The sequence below is a fragment of the Notothenia coriiceps genome, unplaced genomic scaffold (genome assembly GCF_000735185.1).
Source record: "Notothenia coriiceps isolate Sejong01 unplaced genomic scaffold, NC01 NC01_scaffold00000339, whole genome shotgun sequence".
In the NCBI taxonomy this organism is placed as follows: domain Eukaryota; kingdom Metazoa; phylum Chordata; class Actinopteri; order Perciformes; family Nototheniidae; genus Notothenia; species Notothenia coriiceps.
In genome coordinates this window covers 9,603,284-9,627,674 of record NW_011333040.1, presented here as the reverse complement: position 1 = coordinate 9,627,674, position 24,391 = coordinate 9,603,284, and the positions used below count along the sequence as shown (strand labels likewise).

Genomic DNA, 24,391 nt, shown 5'->3' with positions numbered 1-24,391 from the left:
CCTAACACTCCCACCATCCTCTATTCAGTGTAAACACAACTCCGTTATTTCCATCTCAGCTCAGCAAGTTGCAATGTCAAAACAAATTTAGTTCATCAGGATATAAAACAGCAATGTTGGTTAGAAAACCTCCCCCCGGGACCCAAAATGCAGTCCCAGCCTCAGTATAGTCACAGTATTCTAATCCCAAAAATATTTGCAACTTTAAACTGTCCTGACCTTATGGAAAATATACTGTTACTTAGTGTTTCCATCATGGCAGTCAATTGTGGTTTCCATAAAACAGATTTAGAACATGTATTCTGCGAATAATAGCTAATTGCATTTGACTAGAATTAATTGAAATTGCATTAATTTTCTAGCATAATAAGAATACAATTATTTATAAAAAGAATAATACATAATTGCAGTTAAAATATACTCAACTGATGCTGTAGTTGTTGAGGATTGCAGGCCATATAATGAGAACAGTTTATTTGATTAGCTTATTCAGCTCGAAGTATAGTTTACCCTGAAGTGGATCTGGTTTGTTTAATATGAGTCGATGAGCATCTAATGACAACTGTTGCTTTGTTTTGCTATTCTCACTACCACAGCTGCTTACAGAATATTGTCTAATAAAGCAGAAATGACTCTCTTAAAGCCAGCTGAGTTTCATTTACTTATCCGTTTTGCTTCTGGCTGGTTATGTTTCTGTCTTTTATTGGCTTGTCAGTATTTTAGCAATGGATGGAGCTTTATACAACATGACCTGTTAAGTCACTGTGTGAAAACACAACAGCGCCATGTGCTGGACCCTGAGGTGAATCATAACTGACTGTGTCTGAAAAACAAGTTTGGAGTTATTGTATTAAGTGTGAACACACAACAAGTATTATAATTGATGGTGACTCAAGAGCGAAAAAGGCGGGAGGAACATGTGTTTCTATGTTTCCATCTACATGCACTAACTCAAAAACACTGTTTATATTTTGTGCTTATTTATGTATGTGTTTCTCAGGCACTGTGCCAGTTCCCCTTTTGTTAGCCAAGACATTGCTAAATAAGGAAGACAACCTCTCATACTGCCGCTCCCTACTGTATTTTCTGTTTTTATCTCCCCTAAACACACTACAACCTCTTTAACCTACAGTAGAGGACCGGGACACATGAGAAAATCTGGGCTTCATATACATTTAGATTTATGTTTTTCTTCAACTGGCCTGACAGACTATTTGACATTTCTTTGAAGAGCTGCAGTCCTATTACATGGGTTGAATGTATTTAGGTCACAAACACAAAAAACACAGAGCCAAATATCCATACAATATCTTTATAACAACTTTCAGTTTGATTAGAAATATAAACCATCTTACCACAAGTCTGGATATGTATTATAAAGCTAAAAGCAATCCACTGGGAACTACAGGCACATTCTTTTTCATTTTTTACAACATTATAACTGTATTCAAACAGCACAGCAGGGAGAAGTTTGACAGTTGTACACAGGCCAGGAACAGAGGATTTCACACCTGAGAAGGAGTGGAAAAATGTAAGTCTTGTAGAAGAAAGGTGAGCCTACTTAGCATGTCTGATAGACTGTATGATATCGTGATGAGCGTATCCATCCAGGATATTACCATTCATGACTAAACACAGGTTTTCATGCTCAGACTTCTTACAGTGAGAAACATAGATCCATGTGGTTTCATTTGACATACAATTGAACAGAGACAAATCCTGCTTTGGTACAGCACTAAAATAAAAATGAATAATGTATAACAGAATCTAAATTCTGATCTATAATGCTAACATTGTGTTAGTTATCAACAAACAGCAACTGGAATTTGAATGGCTACACTGATACAGAAAATGTACTTATATTAGTTTCAAGTCAGCCTCTTACAGTATGTGTGAATGCAGACAAATTCCAGTTGGTCATTTTTACGACCACATAAATAATCAACCTGAACTTAAATGCTTGGAAAAAGTTATCATCCATTTTGTTCTCATCAAGACTGCTGCTTTTATATAGCCGTCTAAATTTAGACCAAGCTATATAAGTGCCATCAAGAAATCTAATAAAACTTCCCAAATACGTTGGTCCTCGCCTACACTGTGCCTCATACCGACCGTAAATTACATAAAGAGTTGAATTTCTTAGTACAATCTTTCAGTTTTTCATCCATGACATTTCATTTATGGCAAAACTCAACAGTTGGTGTGAATTTTCCAAAAGTTAAACAAAACACAGCAATGCAAAACAAAACAAAAAGCACAAACCATCTGAGGAGAGATTCATTTAAAACCTTTTTACATTCATTTTTTTACCTGGACATACAAGGCTTTTTGTTTATGTCCCTTTTCAGTCTGTTTCACACAAGACACTATGGCTGTTATTAGGTTTAAATGCCTTTCAGAAACTCATTGCAGTGGGTGGCCCTTAATGGGGAAAATAAGTTGGTGCTCGATGACCAGTTAATGGCAGGAAACATGGCCTCCGCTCTGCAGTTGTGCGTCTTAACACCACAACCTCACCTTCGACTCCTTGGCCCCGGGATCCATCACATCGCCTCACACTTGTGTTTGGTTTAGCGAGCAGGGGGCGTGCGGCCTTCCCAGTACTTTGCATACGTATTTTGGAACATGTCCTTACAGTTCAGTTTGGCGTTCAGCCGTGCGCAGATGAGGAAGGAGCCGCCCATCTTGCGGTGCAGGGAGTACGTCTCCTCTGGAGGAGGGGTGAGCCGCTGTTTGAGCATCACAGGGATCAGGTTGTGGATTCTCTCCGTGGTGGACTGGGCGCCAAATTCAAACGTGTCTGTGGAGTTAAAGGCCTCGCCGAGGATCATCACCGCGTCCACATGGGCGTTTATCATCGCCTGGATACAGGGGGAAAAAAAACGAGTTAAAAACCTATTCATTTAGATGACTTTAATTAATGTCATTCTATATACATTACACATTTTACATTTATTTCTCGCTTTTTTATTTTCACTTTCAACTTTTTCTAAAGCACTTCAAGCAGCATCTATTTAATGAAAAATGCTCTATGAATAAAGATTTTTCTTTATAGTATTATTCTTAACTGATGAAAATAAATTGAAACCAACCCGTTAAGCAAATACATATTTACCTTGGATTCATACCCGGTCAGGAATTTCATTTCAATAGATTTCTTCGCTACTCCTTCTCTGTCACCCTCGGCAGCTGAACGGATTACCTATGATAACAAGCAGGGAATGACTGTTACCAATATCACTTTAATGTCTTTGTCTATGTTCAGACTGCAGTGTGACGTCTGTGTTATTGTTCTTTTGTGCATGCCGGTCACTTCATAAAAGTGATCACTACATACTGGAATCCGATTTTTGGCCACAATTTGTCAAATATTATAAGCTTGCAGTGTACGAATAGTCTTTGTCTTCTCTATAAATCCAATGGAAGTAAGACTTCAAAAACTTTAGTTAAATCACAATTATGAGTTTTTACAAAAACAGTGTTGGTGGTATACAGTAACTTAGGCTTTATGTTGATGAAGATGACTTTGTCTATGAATAGTTAGAAATCAAAATAAAGAAAAGTAAAAAGTATGCCGGCTGGTCTTACCTCTATGTAGGAGTCTGTGAAACTCTTGTCAAATCCTCTTGTGGCTCCAAAGTCCAACAGCGCCACCTAGAGGGAAATAATCCCATGATGACATTTTGGCTTTGTCTCAATACCATATTATCATTATTCAACATTGTAGTAGAAGTATCTCTAGTGAGAGTAGTATTGAGTTGACAGACTCACCCTGTGTGTCTGTGGATCATAGAAGAAGTTGGACCAGTTGGGGTCCGTCTGCATGTACCTGAACTCAAACAGCTCTCTAAGGCACAACTTCAAGATGTTCTCACAGATCTAATGCACAAACAAAAGTGAGGAGGTGAGGAGAGCAGGGACTTGTGGGAGGAAAATGAAAGGACAGAGGGGAAACAGGTTGTTCCCTTTCCTTCCACTGGAGACCCACCCATCGATGTGTTTATTGATCAGGAAGACACTAAATTGGGTCCCCCACTAACATTACACAAACCCCTCTGAGCACATTAACTAATGCGTTTCTCGCCAGATAAATAGACACATTAGCCAGCTAGACATCCATCGATCTGTCTGGTTTTGGCAGCTGTGTACCTCGTTCTTCAGGTCCTGTGTGAGGCCGTCAGCCTGGTCCAGGGGGAACCCGGGGACCAGCTCTGTGGTCAGGACGTGGGCGCTGCTCAGCTCATCTATCACCTCTGGTACGTAGAAGAACGGTTGGTCCTTTAGAAACTCCCTAGATCAGAACAGGATGTATATACAAATAAATAAATCCAGGTGAAAAAGGCTGGCAATATACTGTATGATGTGAATTACAATAAAAACACATGTGACTCACCTGAATTTCTTTGCACACTGGGCTTCTCTTATATAATCGCACTCTAATGCTAGCTCTCTTCTCATCACATCTATCAGGTGCTCTGGAAACAGACCTAAAGAGAGACACAGGGAAGTTGAGTGCAGTTGTGCATGTGTTTGTCTTTTGCGTATGAATTAGCAGGTTAGCTAGTGGTGTCTGCATGCATGAAAATGAGCTCACCTTCAGGCAGGGCATTGCTAATATTCAGCACCGTCATCAGGTTGTTGACGTCACTGTTGATACTCTGAGCCACACCGGGGTACTGGGGATAAACAAACAAAGAATGTGTTACCTCAACTTGATCATAAAATTCACTCGGGGTTTCAATATTATCAATAGAATCCATCAAGAGAATGCATTGTTTGTGAAAAAGCATTCTTGGTTTGTTTGTCTTGGACAATTTATAATAAAATGTCATAAAATGAAGCAGGGGCACCACCTTTGATGTCATTTTATTTATGTTTACAGAATACCTTAATAACTTATTTTACAGGCATTGCAATTATCATTTGTATTAAGATTATAACAATGCCATTAGTTTGAATTTATTGGCAAATCCTCCATAAATTCCGAAAACATTTTAAACGATTAAGACAGCTTGTAAATACTGTGAAGGGACGAAATAAGAAGCTAAACACTTTTACACTTTTCTTCTCTGACCTACATCCGAACAAAGTCTGTAAGCAGACCACAGAGATCTGTGTGAGAAACACTCTCCAGTTTCAGTGTTTATCTCAACAACATGAGACATGTTCTGGGTACACACACATGTGCACGGCCTACCTGTATTTTCATGGCCACCTCCCTGCCGTCCTTCATCCGGGCCAGGTGAACTTGTCCGATCGACGCCGCAGCGAACGGACGCTCCTCAAATGATTCCAGCTTGTCTCGCCAGTTAGGACCAAGGTTGTCGTTTAGTGCTTTCTACAGAAAGACACAAATCGCAAGGAGTTATTGTTATATTTCCATATGTTTTAAAAGCATTTGGCGTTTTCAATGTAAGTTTGTCACCAGTAGATTTACACGAGGCTTGAGAAGAAAACATTAATAATAAAAATAGGTATAACCAATATTGTAATACTTATTTTATTTCTCATGCAAAAATCAGCTTCAGCTATTATCCCATTATCCCGTTATAAATGCCAGTTCAAATAAAGAAACACCCTTACCGTCATTTGCTTGATTGGCATGAAGTCAGCGCTTTGTCTGACACGGTCAAAGATCTTGGCGAGTTGGGGGTTGATGAATGCATCATCTGAAATACAGAAACATACATAGGTTGGTCTCTTGCCAGGTCAGTAGGCAAGTCTGGCATATTTTACAATAATTCTGAATTAGGCACATTTCGAAGTGCCATAAAATACAGCTGTGAAAGCAAGTGGCTTTAATTTTACTCCAGGTATGTTTGCAGACTTAAATGGCGAGCTCAACCCAAAATCTAAAATACTTTTTCAACATTGTTCTGGTGTCGTAGAGATCTCTGCCTGTTTGCCTTGTGGTGCTCAAAGCGCAGGAAAATACATATGAAAAATTCAGCATTGATTCTTCCCACAAATCATGACAAGGTTACCGTACTTGTGACATTTCACATGGAGATTCGTAAATGTATTTTTTTAAAGGCATCTCTGAAGGTGATATATCCAACTATCAGCAAATCACTGCACAACAATCAAGAAAAAAGGTGCTACAGGAAAAAGGAAACATATGTATTTATGTTTTGAGGCTGGGCTGTCCCTTTAAATATGGGTGTATAAATGTACTAAAAGGAATACAGTTACAATACTGACTGTCTATGCATTTTACTACCAAAAACATCATTATTCAACCTATGGCCACAGGTTTTAGTGGTCTCAATTGAATGTAATTCTATTAAATGTTATAAGAAAATTATCTCTATGTCTTATTTTATGTAGTAGGAGCAGTTTGATTTCTGTGTGTGCTGAGCTACGGAAGACTACTGTGGCCTTTAAGTCCATTTTAGATTTAAGAATACACTTGTCACCACTGTAGAGCCAGAGTAAAGCAATGCCAGTTCTCTAAATAACAACACACATGAACACAACAAGGTCAATCCACTGTGTTTAAACCCGCTTAGCAAACAAAGCAAATGTCTTTTTTTAAGCTACTACTGTTTTGGTGGCTGATTTCATTTACTACAGTGTTATGTCTAGGTTTACACAAACTTATTCTGAAAAGTAAAAGCCAATGGTCATAAGCCAAGGTCAGGCAGCAGCAACAACAGTGACAAACTCAATTGATGATCTGTTTACTGCTGTAACCTAATCTGTGCCAAGATATGTACAGCCTCTGGTGGTACGCTCTTGAACTTTGGCTGGCTAGTGTGTGCAAAACACATAAGCATCTAATGACACAACAACTTATTCTCAGCTGCTGCTACCTGTGTGTTTGAGTGCAGCAACAGGCGAACGTCACAACTGTGGAACGGCACGTGAAAAACCATCAACAGCTCAACACATTTCCACTACATCTTTATCGAGTCAAACTACCTGTAATTGAAAACATGGCACACCTTGAATACTGAGCATCTGTCCCACTTTCAACGCAGCTCCTCTGACTTTACACAGGGTTCTGACAATGCGCTCAGCGTTGGCCTCTGACAGGAAGGGGCTGGAGTCCAGGACACGTTTCTTATCACCTGGAGAAACACAAAAAAAAGAGAGCATGCTGTAACATACAAAACCATTTTATTTCCTGTCATTGGGATGAATCAACATCATTAGTTAAAGGGGCACTATTAGGCTTATTTGCGGGTTTCATTATAATCAGTAATTATTTGTATTTTGTGCCTCTACTGTGACATGTTTACAGGCTTAAATGTTCATAAGTGCTTGTTTTTCTCATACTTCCTTTCCTCTTTTCACCCTCTGTCTGAAATCAGAACCCAGTCTGCTCTGATTGGTTAGCCGGCCGGCTCTGTTGTGACTGGTCAACCACTTAGAGATGTCCCGTCCCTTAGCATTCAATGTGTTGGAGCGCTAGCCAACAGAAGTGCGAGTTTATTACGTAATGATTTCACCATCTTCCAGAGGTAAACAAAGGAGTCCAATGGAGGTATTTCAGGCAGGGGGGGGAGGAGTTGGGAGTGTGAGGGAGAGAAACGCCCTCTGGCTTTAACTTTTAGATATTAGCCTTTGCAGATCATTTACATTCCCAAAACCTATATAAACACACTACAGGAAAGACTACATAATACTGTTTTAATGTACTTAACAGCAATTCATTCAAAGATTCAAAACGAACAACAAACATCTCTGTGTTTATTGTGTGTCTGTGAGGATATGTGTCAGAAGGTTGCAAGTTAGTGCGCTTGAGTCTGTCCAAAGATAAATACACACATATAAACAGCCACACACAGACGCACAAATGCCACAGATTTCCACGGTATGCTGTTTCAGATTAGCAGGTTCGCAGAGCAGGAATGTGTGTCTTGATGGCAGGTTGGTGCGGGAGGTGGTGTAATTAAGCTCTGTTGACATACAAAATGTGTGTTGCGTGTATGAACATGCATCAGGGAGGGGTACTGAAAAAAGAGGATAGCTTCTTAACTAGTGCTGTTCAGGAACTCAGTTGCAAAATCTCATAATAAACACAACCAGAAATACCTGTCCTTACAGGCACAACTCAACTCTCAAATGATTACTTTATCAAAGTATTTCTTCTCCACAAATCTGTAGTACAATGCATTCAGGAAGAAGTAGCATAACAGTGTAACTGACATTGTGCATGATTCAATATCTTAGACAGGAATGGCTTATAAGCCTCGAACATTTTAGAATTCAGACACAAAATGTTGATATCTGTCTGTCTGTCTGTCTGTCTGTCTTACCTTCGGTATTCTGTCTCATGCCCTTCTTGGCAACTTCTGCAAGTGCTCCAATCCCCAGACCTACAGCTAGACCTGGAGGAAACACACAGACATTAGAAAAACACAATAAAAATGGAATATACAAACAAAATACAAGTTTTTCCATCATAAGGACACACCTCTATCACAACACAACACAGAGATATAAAAGCACCAGTCATTCCTGTTATGTTATGTCTCAGTGTCTATAAACACATGACTTTAATACATGACGACAGCTGTTGCCTTGAAACGATGCTATTCCCATCAAGAGAACATAATGGAACAAAACAATATGGTCAGATAAGCACTTGATTAACTTGGCAGTGTGCAAAGAGAGAACAGTAACAGCTGCACCGCTAACATAACAAAGCACTTGTAAATCATATATCCCTCGTAATATTCACAATTAAGCTCTCCAAATACTTAATCCTCAGAGGGTAATCTTAGCAGATGATAATATCACTTTGTAAATCGGACATTTGTTTTGCATTACATCAGCTCCGTTTGCAACAACACAGACCAAAAGCCTTCAAAATATCTGATCCAGGATTAACCTTTTTATTTATTTTTGGGAGTGACTGGTGCACAAAATAGTGCCAAAATCAAATAATAACAATAACAATCATAATCACAGGAGGAAAAGAGAAATATGTCTAATCATAAATAAAGTGAAAAAGGAAGCGAGTCATGTACTGTTAGAGAAAGAGTTCCTCCCTGCCTCTGCCTTACATAACTCAGCGTTACATAATCCGTTAGTCAGCGGTCCTATGAAGCGATGAATCTGAGATCCAACACTCAAAGGACATATCAGGAAACAACCTGCAGTGCTTCAGTGTCTTAGCTGAGCGTCTCTTAATCGGTCAAAGACGTGTGGACACCTTCATTTTCGGAGACAGGTTTGACAAGAGGGATTCACATTTTCCAGGAAATGTGTGGAGCTTTCTGTGTCACCTCGTGTAACCTGTTACAGCATCATCGTACTCTGCTGCCCACTTCTTACAAGCTTTAAAAGATGATTTATGTTCCTTTAAATTTGATGATAAAAAGATACAAAACTTTTCAAAGTAGTTGATAACATTGATGACCTTTTCAAGCAAAGTAGCTATAAATGCTGATGACATGAAACACAGCAACATAATTCTTTAAATGAGTTTGCTGCACATGAAGTGTGCATTCATTTTCTCACATCGCACCTGATAATGAAACACGACCAGTTGAAAAACGTTGTCAACAAGTAACAGGAGTGAAGGGCATAGAGAGGACACTTTCCTCCCCCTCCTCCACTTACTTTCTCCGACACCCTCTAAATGTTACCACTGTCAACATGCTGAATCAACACGGCTATGGAAAAATGGCGTCTCATTGTAGCCTACAGTATGTAAGGTCTGTCAGGGAATCATTTCCATAGATGTTCACCTTTTGCCCTCTGACGCAGATGACTAACCTTGGCATCTGTTATCTCCCTTAAGGAGGGGGCTGCTTAAGCCATTTGTTGTTGTTGTCCGTTTATGACCGGGCAACTTTCGGTCAAAGACAGTTTATTGTTATGAGGACATATGGAACAACTCCTTCTCTGGGCTTGATGAACCCAAGGTGTGAAATCTTCGAGGCCATAAGCGCCAGCGTTCAGTGAAGAATGTTGATTACTCTCAAGCAAACTAGTTAAAACCTCTACGAGAGGACGGTTTCTTCAGAATTGATTGTGGCAAATCCGTGTGGTCAGTCCACGACATGACATGCCCTATGACATGACATGACATGCCCTATGACATGTCATGACATGCCCTATGACATGTCTTGTGAATTCTCCGGCCGAAACTCCAAATAAACCATCAGTGTTTGACATCAAAGCTCCAGCTCTCCTTGTGTCTCTCCGAGTCCTGTCTCCATTGCTACAGAAGTTTCCCCCACAAGGTCCATATGTTTGGTATAAGCTGTGGCTAAATTCTGCTCCCTGTCATTTCTGTTGCCAGTCCTGTCCATGCGAGACTCTGTTCTGCATTCACAAGTTTACCCTGTGCTTTAGCTTCTTTGACTAACTTTATGCCCTCTGTAAAAGTCTGAAATGAAGCAATAATCTTCTGATTTACAAGCACTGATGCCTTTAAATAAGCTTATCGCTGAAATAACATCCTGTCTAGATATGACATTAGGATACCATTAACTCTGTACCTGCCTTAATGGGCCACATGTCATTATCACAACAAACATCTTTCAATCGTGGGTGACATATATAGAACCAAAAATAACTGGTAGAAGCAACTGTTATATTTCCATTTGGTGCCATGTTGTAAAACATCTAAATCTTTTATCATTTGTATACTTTCATTTGGACTTGGCAGTCATTTATTGTGTCTGAATATGTCACAGCTAAAGGATTAGAGAACAGGCAACGTGGTCAAACAGAAGATTAACTTGAAATCTGCAGCGCTCACAGACTCAGACTTGAGTACAACTGCTGCTGTCCTCTGTCTTAGTTTGTAGCTGATTGTCAAGGAGAGTTTTAACTCAATGTGCCATTTGTAAAGGCTAGATAGACTTGACCTAATTTAAGTTTTTGTTTAAGAGCGCGTCCAGGCTCTGAATCTCGATAAACACTCAAGTTAGTTACATTCCTGTTTGTTACGTTTTCCTATTTCCTTTTGTGTTTGTTGGCATTTAAATATGTGCCTAAATTATGTATGTACACAGAGAGGTGTTGTTTTGACAATTGACTTTGCGAAGACATGTGCTGACACAACAACACGACCGCCCTGAACCCAGTGACACCGGCATATCGAGAGAGCAGTAGGTTTCAGTGAGACTAGATGACAAGGTGATGTTTCCAATACTTTCAAACTACGCTACTAGCACAAACAAAAAATAGGCTTTTTCTCAAACTGGATGACATATTGCAGATAACTAACCAGAGGGAGTGTGTCTTCATTTAACAGATATTAATTAAGGGTGGGTAACATGAATTATCTTCTGTTCTTAAAGGTCACCTATAATGCAAAATCCACTTTTTCATGTCTGTTATACATAAACATTCTGGAAGTTTCAGGAAAAAAGATTCTCTCTTTTTGTCCTGATCCATTTATATAAAAACCTGTCTGAAAATGATCTGATTAGATTTTCGCCACTTAATGATGTCATAACGATTTTTTGGCTTTTGTAACCATTAGCCAATAACCAACCAAGGTAACACCCGCCCACCTCATCACCTGAATCTCCTCCTAGAGCACCATTTTGTTCTTTTTAACCAAATATCTCTCAGAGGGGCGTGGGGAGGGGCTCCTTATTTTCATCTAAAGTAACAGACACAGAATCAGCACTTTTGAAACAGGGCTGAAACAGTGGGGATTATGGGATGCTATAATTCATTATCTGTTTGGTGTTATGAGCCAAACACTTCAGAGACATGTTTTATATATATCTGAGACCTATAATATATTGATGAAAAACAAAACAGTATAATAGGGGACCTTTAAAACTAGAATCATTATTTTACTGACTTGCTGAAAGAGTGGAGTTATTTAAATGTACGAAAAAAGACAAGAGGTTGTACTTGCTGACTTGCATTCAGACACAGTCAGACAAAAAGCAAACAAAAAGACCATATTTAGATAAACAAAGATTTGTTGTGGTTGTTTTACTGTACCTCCAAAGTTGGCCAGTCTGCTGAGCCGAGACACTGGCACTTTCCTCTCTCTGGCTCTCTCACTCAACTAAGGAAGACAAACCGGTAAATATTTGATTAAAATGTGATTGGAAAGGTACATTTTATCGTTAATATCTATGTGTGTTTAAGATTAGGAACGGAGGAACAATAATTACCATCTGTTTGTGTGATTTGATCTCCACCTTCTTGCCCTGTCTTGCTTTCTCGATGTCTTCGGCCGTCAGCCCTCCAACTGTGGACGGGTCCTGATGGTAGCTCCTGAGCTGCTGCTGGCAGTATAGCTGTCCCCACACATGCCTGTTTAGACCGTGGCTGTAGAAATGTCTGACACACCCAAAGCAGAAATCGTTACCTTTATCCTCCAAAAACATGTTTACTGTAGATTGTAATTGAGAAAGAGAATATTTGTACCTGATGTCTTGGTGGTAAGATCTGGTGTGTCCGCTAAACTGTTTGCTGGGATCTTTGTATCCATCGAACAACGACTGTTTGCCGCTGACATGGCTCGCTCCTGCTGCTGCGATGTCTTCACTCATTCCTTGGTGAGCCACTGTAAAGTCCACACCTTCGTCCTTGAACTCTGCGAATGCACTGTCATCCTGAGGAAAGTCAAATTCTGACTCCGTTGAAGAGGTCTGCTGCTGGCCAGTCATCTCCTAGACAGAAACACAAAGGCATAACATGAAAACACATTTCATAGTATTCTTTTCTTTTGAAATACAGCAGCTTATTTACTGTAAAAAGTAGTATTTACACATACACCTACACACACCTGCATTTTCATCATAGCAGCTGAGAGGCTCTGCTCAGCAGCTGATTGGACACTCTGGACAGCAGCAGCAACACCTGGGGCACAATTATCAAAAATACTGTTATTGGATTAAAGAGCTTACCATTAAACTACATATTAATTGTTAAGAAAAAATTCAATTTGACTTTAAATGGTATAGTCTTTCATTCATATGGAATAGTATAATGCACAATAGAACATTATTCCTAAATGATTTAGTCTTTAAGCTGAAAAATAGAATGGTAGCATTTTGCTTCCATTATCTTTCAACCAATGCTAGCCACAATTTAGTGTTTTGTAATGGAATTAGCAAGCAAGCTAACTTAATGGTAGTTACTACCTCCTTTTCAAAAACTAGTTTAATGTTTATTTGTATAAACAGGCTACAATGTAGAAAATAGTGTTTTATCAGTTCTTTACGCAGTCTTTTTGTTTACATTACTGTAGGAGCCATTTCCTTAGTTTATATTATCTTATCTTTTTAGAGTACATAACCAGAGATTCTGTGGTGTATATTATTTAAATTTGAGTGCGTTACTCTGCAGGTCGAGATGCTGCAGCATAAAACGAGAGGTGCTGCAGCCTACTGGCGTGGCTGACTGAAGCAAACCGCTTTTAGACCTTGCTGGTTGGGAGCGTCACAGCTTGGTTCTTTATTGCGCCTTTAACATTGAAATATCAGTTTACATGACAAATAGTTTGTTTAAAAACATTTATTTATTTTTGCCTTCTTTGGAATAAACTATCTTACTTTTCAATCGCATCTGGACATTTCTATATTTTTTCTCTCAAACTACAAGCGTCTATTCCTCAGTCAGCCCCACGAGTGAATCACTAACAAAGGACAAAAACTAATGGATATCGTGGTCACTACAATTACTTTTCAACCAATGTGATACACTAGCCACAAGTTAACAGTCTACTGTTTGTATAGGAGTTAGCAGGTTAGACAACCTGATGGATTCAGACCACTCCTTATCGAAGACTGAATACTTAACACTTTATTTTACAGTCTTTTATATGTATACACATGTAGGCATATTAGTATATTTGCTAACATTACTTTTCAACCAATGTGTACATCTTATCACAAGCTAGCTTGTCATAATGTGAGCTAACAAATATGTTATTTAGGGGTTTTAATGCAGAACACTATGGCTGCCAACAAGACAGTTAAATGACAGACCTTTTATTTTCTTGACAAAGTTCAATTTAGAAAATAAGCAGGTGTGTTGAACTTACCTGCTCCACTGCGCAGGGTGCTGCTCTGAGTCTCTACAACAGCCTGGCTCAATTTAGCCAAGCCGCGCATCACTAATATCATATCGCCCGCCATGATGGACTACAGACAAAGACAGAAAAAACAGGAAAAATATAAGAAACATTATAGTTAGTTATTCTATATCTCCTTAAAAACAAAGTATGCTGGTAGCACAAAGAGGTACATACGGTTCACCGACTATAAAGACAGGGATTCGTTCAGATATCTAAAAGTGTAACAACTTGTCAGTAAAGATGAGAGGAGCACAGACAAAGACGTACAGTCACACTAGAAGGCAGAGGAAAGGGACATAAAACCTGCCGTTAACACAAGGTCTGCTTCCAAACAGAAACATGCACAGCTTTCAAATCGAGGGGTGATGTTGACACTTTGTCTAAAAATACTTATGACCTCCAATCCCTGCGTGAGCACCCTACACACACATACAAGAAAAGAAAGGAGTATGCCGTGCACGCCTGTGTGCGGTGCAGTTATCTGCCTGTGGTACAGGACTGGATGTGTAAATGTCACCGGAGCCTAGGGGGAGAAGATTCTATAGTTGGCTGTTTGATCCAGCTATTTCTGTGCATGAGTGACCGTGGGTGCACATGTTTGGGTCACTTACAGGGTTTGCCGTTACGCATACCTCTGCCGATTGAATTTCACTGCAACTGAAATGACTGTGAGATTGTTTTCTATTAAAAAGGCATATATCAAAATATCTTTCCAATAATCAATCCGGTGTGTCTTTTCATAAATAGCTAACTGTTATGGGATAATCCTAGTGTCAAAGTACATTTAGATTGCTCTCATCTATCCAAAGCTTATCTAAACGAAAGAGCCCTGACTGCATTCCTCCCTGTTGCAATCTGCATAATTCTCGTGTGTGTGTGTGTGTGTGTGTGTGTGTGTGTGTGTGTGTGTGTGTGTGTCTACAAGTGCTGTTTGGTGGGTGTGACGCATGCTCCAACACATCTCAGCTGGGATACAGGCCAATGGAAAAAAGCTGTTGCGCGCGCACACACACACACACACACACACACACACACACACACACACACACACACACACACACACACACACACACACACACACACACACACACACACACACACACACACACACACACAGTAAGTGGGTAATTTGTCCAGCTTTAGGCTGCTTTGTGGTTTTAGACGCAGAACTGAAATACGAGGTTAGCATAGTTTGTGATAAAAAAGGGACCATGCATATTTTAGAAACATTACAAACACTGATTTGTACCTACATTTAAATATTTTCTGATTTGTGTCTAGGTGTTTTCTTAGTGTCATAAATTTACCCTAGATAATTAACAAATTTTAAAAAACTCTCTCTGTGGGGATTTTAGCATTCATGTTGACAACCCACAGGACAGCAGCACTAAATAACTGCGTTGTATTCTGGATAACTACGGGCTGACTCAGCATGTGACGGACCCTACACACAATAAGAGGCGCACACTGGGCCTATTCCCAAGGGTCTTAACATGTAAGGACATTCTCAGGCCTCTTCTGTTCAACATCAACAAGCTCTCACCAGTGCCGTCAACATGAATATCTTACCATAATTATTCAGACGACACACATATTTATACAACGATATCATCATCGGGTGACTATGTTCCCATAAAAGCACAGACTAAGTGCATTGAACAAATCAATAGTTGGATGAGCTTAAAGAGGAATGATTGACTTTGGACCCAAATAAATACTATTCAGTTAGTGCTTTGCAAAATAAACAGATTACTGTGAGTAGTGTGTCATGATGCTGCAGGTATCGGCATGCTTCAACGATCAATTCAATGGTGGATCTTTGTCATATTTATCACAATGCTGAATCAGCTCAGTATTGGAGCAAGAGGCTGCATGCTTTTGTGATTGGCTGGGAATTTATGTATGATTTTGTACAGAGTAAAAACCAACACAAAGCTGCACACCGAGGTGCAAAACTCAAGGGAAATATTTCATTCCGAGCTGGAGGCATGGCTACAACAGCATACTTAAAATGTAAAACACATTCCAATCAATATGCATGTCTAGATGATTCAGAACTGTGATCAGTGTTGAACGAATTCAATTAGCAAAATCTGAAAACAGACTGTTCATTGCTTAATTTAATAGATTGAGCAACTTCCCATTTGTTAATGTGGGCGTGTTGCCTCAATGAGTGTTTACACATGGCTTTCTTCTTCGTCTTCTTGCGTCACTTTCAACTATCAGAAACAGTCGAAAGGACACTTGTAATGAGAAGAGGAGAAGAGAAGTAAAAGGGCAGTTTCTGATGCTTAGTGGGCGAGAGGTCACCACAAGGTATTTGAGAGAAGCCAGCTTGTGATTACACATGGTGCGCACACACACACTTAAGCCTCAGTTGTTGTCTGGGCTTTAGTGATGTCCCTGCACAAGCTGTTGACTCACCGTTATAAAAATTGCCAGGCAACGCAGCCTGAGTGTGCGTCTATATCTAAAAGCCCCCAGTCGCTGCCCTTCAGTGTTGATCCTCAGCCAAAAGGAGGAAATATTTCCCCATTTACTGAGCAGCGGTGAATCACCACTAGCAGGGGAAACGTGAGGAAAACCATGTTTCCTGCAAGACTGTATTACAGAAAGGCTATTTTTGTTTTATTAAATCAACCAATTTCAAAGAGTTTCTGATTAAACCTGTACTGAAACTTAGAGAAGTGTTAAGGTAAGGATGCAGGAGGAACAATTGACCTTCAGTGAATAGGAACATTTTATTTTTATAGTTCCAATAATGGAAAATGTAATAGTATCAGATGACATCACGCCTTATAACTGTGAGTCTTCTGTGACCATAAATAAACACAAAAAGAATATTTCCGTCACAGGCAGAACATCAAATAATATAAACATAAAGTGTTGATAAGGATCCCATATCTTGGCATTTTAGGAAAAAAATCAAACTTGTCAGTGTTTTATATTAGGCAAACTATGTAAAGCAACACCCTATCACCACATATATCTATGATATCCACGTTTATGAAAGACAGTTATTGACATACTCTATACATAAATGCAGTGTTAATATATACATGCATACGTTTATTACTGGTTTTAAAGGGAATGCGTTTATTTGAATATGTCCGAGTTAGCCAAAAGCCTTTTTATACCCCATTAGTTGTTGTTCCTAGGCAGATTATAGACACTTAGTCGTAAAAATAGTGCAGGTACACAACACACAATGTAAAGGGTAGGCATATGTCATTAGTACTTGAAACCATTAACAATGTTTTAAGGTAAATATTCAATCAAAACATAAAGATGGATGCAACATTTGACTACAGTCAAGGCAGTATAATAGAGTTACGCAAGTGGAAAAAGTTAGCTGGCTACGTACTCAGTCAGTATGGCTTTTCAGACGTAAACTTTTTTAATAAACATTCAGCGCAGTTAAGTACTACAATTTAAGCTTCACTTTATGATATTCGTGCGACATAAATCTTTCAAATGTTGCTTAGCAAGCTGTTTTTAAAATCTGTGATTATAAACTTCCTCGTGGGCGTAGACAGCAATAACAAACGCATGCCACGCTGTAAACTGGCACTAGTTTAAACTAGCGTTACACCTGCTTAAAAACGACTACAAAGACTATCAAAAAGAGAAGGCAGGTGTTATAAATACTTTAATGTTAAATTAAATGAATGAATAATCGCTATATTGGCGGGTGGGTAGTTTAAAGAAGTGACAGAACAGCCATAGAGCATGTGTTCCGCCAGCATGCTGCAGAGGAATTATGGAAATAATTGTATGTCCAAAAGCTTCTCATAACATACTAAATGAATGCACACATTTCATATTTAATGCGTTTTAATGTGTATTAGCATTTAAATTACTCACCAGCAGCTGTCGTCTCGGCTTGTCTCTGTCAGACGAGGTCAACAACAACTGCGAGTCAACCTAACCTAATCTTTCTTTGGTATAATGCATATAGCTGCACGTTTACGTGGGGCTTTCTTTTGCACAAGGCACAGTGTGTACAGTTGCAGGTTGTGTGTGGTTCACACTCCTCCTCCTGCTGCTGCTGCTGTTGGTACAGTTTAATCCAGTTTCTCTCTCTCTCTCTCTCCCCACCACGAGGTCAAACCTTATTTACCAACTTTGGAGTGTGCCAGAGGTGTGCGTTGACGCAACACACTGAAGGTTTCTAATTTCTCAAATTTTCCCTCCTCGACTCCTCGGCTGCATCTCACTTCGGTTAAATGGAATCCTTGCGTCCCTCACTCGCGTCGTTTCCCTGCATCTAGTCCTATGATCTAGTCCCTCCTACCCAAGCGGCAAACTCTGGGGCAGAGCCATGGGGGCAGAGCCGGGAGGCCATGAAGGAAGTGCCACAAACTGCAGTTCATCTATTGGCCGATAGGCTATGACTGCAGGAAGGATGAATTTCCATAGACCCCCATGTTAAAATGCCCAACTTTACAGCAGAAATAAACATGTTTCTACCCCTGGATGCAATACAGTTTATTTGGGAAATAGTTAGATTCCACCTTAATGATTATTAATTGTTGAGTGAATTGTTTTATAACGCAAGTTCCCTTTCATTTATATTAGGTCTTAACGTTTTTGCATAAATTAGGGCGTGGTCACTTAGATGGACAGGTACGTGCCTCACTGCCAGCTAACAGCAACTTGTCCACTCTGCTAGGCTACAACGTTAGCTAGTTGTAGTGACTGTACTTGACCCTTTAGCCGTGTTCGTGGTGATTGAGCCTTTTACACACACACACACACACACACACACACACACACACACACACACACACACACACACACACACACACACACACACACACACACACACACACACACACACACACACACACACACACACACATACAACACACACTGTACCACACACACCTACAGCTCCTAAAGCATATCATATATCAGGATACAGCCGTTGTGTATTTTATTATGTGAAGCACTAAATGGTTTTAGAAAAATATCGACTCTTTGTTTGTAAATATCTACTAAACTAAAGTATACAAATAAAGAGAGTAATGTAGGCCTGTCATACTGAGTGATATACACACTGCTCTGCTTTCTGCACGGACCTCACAGCTGTTCTCACTGTAAACATTGCGTTGCGATGAAAGCAGTTAATAACATAATATCCAGGGGATGCATGCAGAGCTGTCATTGGCTGAGATAAGTCCGGCCGTGCTCAAGACTCTTTGAAACATCACTGTTGCCGGAAATACCTCCGCGGAGGAACCATCAGTGTATCCTCGATTATAGCTCCTCCAGAGAGCCTCCTCGAGGCTCGATCCTCGATGTGCATTTAGATAAATGAAATGTCCTTCAACATGGCATACTGAAATCCATTTCCGGGTCACTACCGGAGGACCGAGGATTCGAGGAGTCGAGGAGGGGAAATTAGAGAATTGAGAAACCTTCTAAGACACAAGGATAGAAGTCGAGAAGGGGAATAAGAGAAAGGAGAAATCTTCACTCACACGTTTTGGACACAAATAAAGCATTACATGTGTTTTTATGTTTGTCTTTTTCACCATGCAATCATCAGCCATGTCAAAGCCCTCCAATCATAATATGGCTTAATTTCACATTGTAGGGAAAGTACATTACGCAGACATGCAGCAATCTGCTATACCAAACTTTATGATTCTGGGGTTTCTCCTCCCTCCTGCGCATCCTCTGCTCCTATTGGTCCTCGTCGTCTGTTGACAGGAGGAGAGGAGAGCGGCTTCTCATTGGTTAATCACGAATGAAAAACAAAGTGTAGGTTTGTTCTGCATCCCTAAGCATGAAATCCAGTTTTACAAGAAGGGACACTCGGCCAGTTACATGCAGTAATTGACACATTATTACACACAAACACATAAAGTGCAAACCATAAAAATACATGTACCTCGGCTTTGAAATGGGCCTCTGCTGCCACCTGCTGTTGCTGAACAGCACCCTGTCACTGCCATGTGTTGCACGTGACACAGCCAAAATCATAATAACAATGTTATTTTGTGATCAATTAAATATCAATTAGAAAGAACATAAAATCTCAAGTACAATCTACAAACAAAACGCACAAATGCAATTGATATTGTAAAAAAAATGACCTTTTCTGTGCTGTACACATAAGGTATCTGGAGTCCCTGTCAATTCACAACCTGAATTTGGGGGCTGTCTAGATAAGGAAACAGGACTCAACATGCCATTCAGATTGGCTCCCTTTCTTATCTCACATGCTGAATGTATTGCCCCTCATCTGAGGATCTCCACCATGGATGTATAAGAGAACTGGATAAAGCATTGGAATTTGTTCATTCCTAAGGAAGTGGATCAGAGGCGCATAACCTGCTCTCGTTATAAAATGTACCAGCCTTCAACATCCATGTCCTATATCAATTCTTTAATCCCACTGCCTCGCAGCTCAGTCTGGAGCTCATTCACATGAACAAGTGATAAAATGGTACCTCATTTACAGACTACACAAAGGATGAATACAGATATACTTTTCTTTTTTTAACTCCTGTCATTATGCATACTGCATTTGAGTCCTGATCCTAGGTCCTTACTCTGACTTTTATGGATGATTGTCTCTCTGCAATGCCATTAGAATAACAGCGTGTGTACCGCTGTTCCACACAGCACATATTCTATTACATATGTAAAGGAGGTTATAACTATTTCCCAGATTAAATGAACTCACTGATTTTTGTAAGTGAATATATCAGTGCACATTATTTGTTTAGCATGTATAGAACAATCACGTAGATAAAAGCAAAAATGTGCAAAAGGGTAGAAAGAGTAGGAAAAAGTTAAAACATTTATGAAATGTGTAGAGTAGCAGCTGCTGCATGTTCAAAACGGTTCAACCTTCCCAGCCACCCTCCATGAAAAAAGGGAGAAGAGACACATCTCTGTATTCACAATCTCTCAGCTCCTGAATCATGTCCTTTTCTTCCCTCACCAGCTCCGGATGCTGCTGCTGTTGTGGATAGGTGTGATTTGAATGGCAAATTAACCCCATGCAAACACAACAATTATCTTGGCAAAGAAGCAGCAGCAGCGTGGGGTCACTGAGGGCTTCTCAGGTCAGGACGAGAGGTTGAGTCCTTCCTCGTGTATAAAGAAAACTCACATTTACTACAAGTTTAATAATGTATTACCCCAAATCTTGATATTTGTTTTTTAACGGATTAATCTAAAGGCCAATATAAAAAGATCCCAGAGTTTTTACCAGATACACACTTTTTTGAAGGGATCAATTCTAATGAATACACAAGCCAGAAAACCAGAACAATGTAGGTCTAATGGCTACTAAAAAACCTCCAAAGCATACTTTTAAGTGCTTATAGGGAAGCCTAGAGCTTAGATGGTTTGTCTTGAATAAATATTTTATTATTTTAAGAAATACCACTCAAATCTATCAGTATAAATTAATAAACAGCTAGAAGCCAGTTAGCTTAGCATAAAGACTGCAACAGGGGAAAACCACTAACCTCTGTCCAAAGGTGTAGAATATACCTACTTGTAACATTAAAGCTCACAAATTAACATGTTATATGTTAAATGTTTGATAAAAATACCTAGTTTTGTTATCCTGTTTGCACTCTTCATTCTTCAGTAAAAGTACAGCTAAGCTAACAAGCTGCTAGTAAATGCTACATGTTTAGCATACAGGAATGAGCAAGGTATTAATCATCTCATCTAATTCTCAGCAAAAAAAACGAATATAATATTTATATACAGTATATTTCACAAAATATCAAACTACTTTCTTAGGAAGGCACTGCATGGAATTATAATCATTCAGTTTCTCTGTCTACTGTCACTGCAAACATCAAGTAACAAAACAAGGCACTTTAAATATATGGTGAAGTGGAAGCTATATACTATTTTGTTTTTATTGTTCATCAAGAACCTGTTACATTATGAGACATATTTTTCTACCTTATCTGCCAAGTGAACTGTTGCATTGAATCTTAACATCATTGATCTTTTCTATAGCCACGTCCAATGTTCTGAATAACGTTCTCAATGTCAGCTACTCGCCCCACAGTTTGACTTCCACTCATATTGTAACACATGCCTGAAGACAAAACAGCATAACAGCCCAAAATTCAAGATGTCACAGTATCCCATTAACTAAAAAAAAACATAATATAATATTATAAATAAAGACAAAATGAAATACAAATTAAGCCCACACTTCAAGAGAATAATAAACATGCACCCAAAACTACGTACAGTAACAGTTAAGACTTGAAGAAAAGTCTGTCATAACATAAAAAATATAACATATTTTCACTTGGCTTTGTAATGTCAAGGCACTGTATAGCTTAAATAAGATTGTTCATGGCTGTAAGTGTTCCACAGGATTTGAGTTCACTAAAATAATGTTACAAAATCTACAATCAAACATAATACATCTTATTGTACAATGTGAACAATCCCAACATACAGAGTGTAATAATGGTGAGAAGAAGTGTTTGGCCAGGGAAGAACTACAGTATAGACACCAAGATGGCTGAAAAAAATGTTAAATATGAAACAATTATCTCCATAACACACTGAAACTGCTGTGGGATTTATAATTTAACTCCACATCTAAATTCTAACTGTGGCTGGTTAAACAAAGGTTAAAATGAGCTAAAAGACAATGTAAAACACACTCAACTGTACAACCTCTAGTGGTGAAACCGAATCAAGTGCACTTCTTTTTTTTTTGTAAGGATAGTGGCAATGTGCTGTTGTGGTCAAAACAGACAAACACTCCAATACAATTCAATTCAGAATTGCTGAGGAAGAATTACAATCAAAGTCTGACTGAATGGTGGTACGTCTATGTTACGTTGGAATCTGTTTCACAGTCATGAGAACTTAAGTGTTCCTGGATCAACACATTTGACATAACATTTGGGGAGTTGAACTTGCCTCTTTAAAGTGACTCCATGTACAATTTCTATGTGATTATAGCCAATTTGGATAGCATAATATAGAACAAGTGGGTTTTTTTCTGCAACCACCAGGGGGCGCCATGGTCAGAAATGTAGAAATTCCACACACAGTTTCTTCCTTTCTTATTATCATCAACAAATCCCCACAAAAGACCAACAACAACAATTAAATGATTTTGTGAAAATATTGCCTGTGTCTCAAAAGCCCTATAAAGCACATTCTCTTTGCCTAAGTACTCCCTCTTTGTGACTGTATATGAAACGTTGTTCCCCACAATTTTGGCGGCCACAGTTTCGGCCCTTGTTTTTAGTTTATATTCCGCTACTAAAAAGTCTCCATCAAATGGAATATTTACTCCTGTTTGAGTATTTTTTGCTAAAAACTAGAACCAAGCTAAAAAGTTAAATAAATAAAAAATGTTGTGATCAATGTCATCATTTTTGTACATATTTATGTCTTCGTCAGGATTAAATTGGCTTCGGGCGGAGAAAGACGTACAGGCTGGGCAGATATTGAAAGACAAACTAACATTGTTGATTTTGGTCTTTTCATGTTTGTTTGTTTGTTTGTTTGTTTGTTTTTTTGTTAAAAATATGAAATATCATTAGCCTTAGCTTTCAATTTGGATTAGGTAATCTACTTATTTCTTGTAAGAAGAGATTTTTTTCACAGCAGACATTTCTTTGTCATAGTAGAAAAAATACAGAAAAAAGTGTTGTGAAAAAGGCCTATTCCTTGAGGGGACAGGATATTAATAAAAAAGGTTGTGTCTATGAATGGATTAGGCCAAACATTGTCATGGGATGATGTGGTTTCCCACAAACGGACATATGTCGGTGGAGGAATCCTTGAGGAAGTCCAAAGTGTTCCAGAGGGAGAGGAAGAATGAAAGGAAGTGTTTATCGTGTGTCCAAAAGTTCACTTGGTTGACTTTTCTAAACCCTCAGACTTCAGGTTCAGAGTTCGCCATGGATAAAATGATGTTCACCAAACTTTCAAGTCCAGACAGGTATCCATCTTCTCGGTTGCCCTCTACCCACGATGCTCGGTGGGTCAGTTCCTGCCCCTCAGGAAGAGGCGTGGTTTTCCCAAAGTCGATCATCCAGACTTTGGCCCGCCCCTTACTGTCGTGAACAAATAACAAGGAGCTGCCAATCACCTGCAGACACACAGCAAGACAATGGTATGAATAAGAAAACAGGAAATGATTACTAAAACAGTATCTTTTGTTTGATTCAAAACCTAACTATGTGTGTGTTTGTGTGAGTCAAAAACATGATCTCACTTCCTGTTTTGTTTCGGTCACTTCTTACATTTACGTCTATTGGTATGTGTGTGTGTGTGTGTGTGTGTGTGTGTGTGTGTGTGTGTGTGTGTGTGTGTGTGTGTGTGTGTGTGTGTGCACGTGTGCATGTGTGAAACCAAATGTGTGTGTAT

The 24,391-nt window shown here is 39.2% G+C and overlaps 2 protein-coding genes across 3 annotated transcripts in view; both read right to left on the bottom strand.

Moving 5' to 3' along the window:
• Positions 1 to 1,296: 1,296 nt before the first annotated feature.
• On the bottom strand, positions 1,297 to 18,248 carry coq8aa (coenzyme Q8A, genome duplicate a). Its single transcript, XM_010770612.1, has 17 exons — positions 17,873 to 18,248; positions 13,976 to 14,075; positions 12,716 to 12,789; positions 12,355 to 12,599; positions 12,099 to 12,267; positions 11,923 to 11,989; positions 8,262 to 8,333; positions 6,945 to 7,070; positions 5,584 to 5,669; positions 5,198 to 5,338; positions 4,595 to 4,676; positions 4,394 to 4,487; positions 4,150 to 4,291; positions 3,772 to 3,879; positions 3,589 to 3,654; positions 3,116 to 3,202; positions 1,297 to 2,861 (listed from the first exon to the last, which is right to left on the bottom strand). The coding sequence occupies exons 2-17, from the start codon at positions 14,067 to 14,069 to the stop codon at positions 2,571 to 2,573; spliced, it is 1,944 nt and encodes a 647-aa protein (XP_010768914.1). The 5' UTR covers positions 14,070 to 14,075; positions 17,873 to 18,248; the 3' UTR covers positions 1,297 to 2,570.
• Positions 18,249 to 21,865: 3,617 nt separating this feature from the next.
• The window catches only part of itpkb (inositol-trisphosphate 3-kinase B), a 31,541-nt gene continuing 29,015 nt past the window's right edge, over positions 21,866 to 24,391 (bottom strand). For both annotated transcript variants that reach the window (XM_010770595.1, XM_010770604.1), the window contains exon 12: positions 21,866 to 24,113. In XM_010770595.1, the coding sequence (XP_010768897.1) occupies positions 23,898 to 24,113 (216 nt within the window). In that variant the 3' untranslated portion in view covers positions 21,866 to 23,897. The remainder of the gene's footprint in view (positions 24,114 to 24,391) is intronic.

Excerpts from the sequence above, each read along its gene's own strand:
- coq8aa (XM_010770612.1), bottom strand. The coding sequence starts at position 14,069 with ATGGCGGGCGATATGATATTAGTGATGCGCGGCTTGGCTAAATTGAGC. Across the intron at positions 12,600-12,715 it reads CTGCTATGATGAAAATGCAG|GAGATGACTGGCCAGCAGCA; the intron begins GTGTGTGTAGGT and ends GTTTCTGTCTAG. Across the intron at positions 3,655-3,771 it reads ATGATCCACAGACACACAGG|GTGGCGCTGTTGGACTTTGG; the intron begins GTGAGTCTGTCA and ends ATTTCCCTCTAG.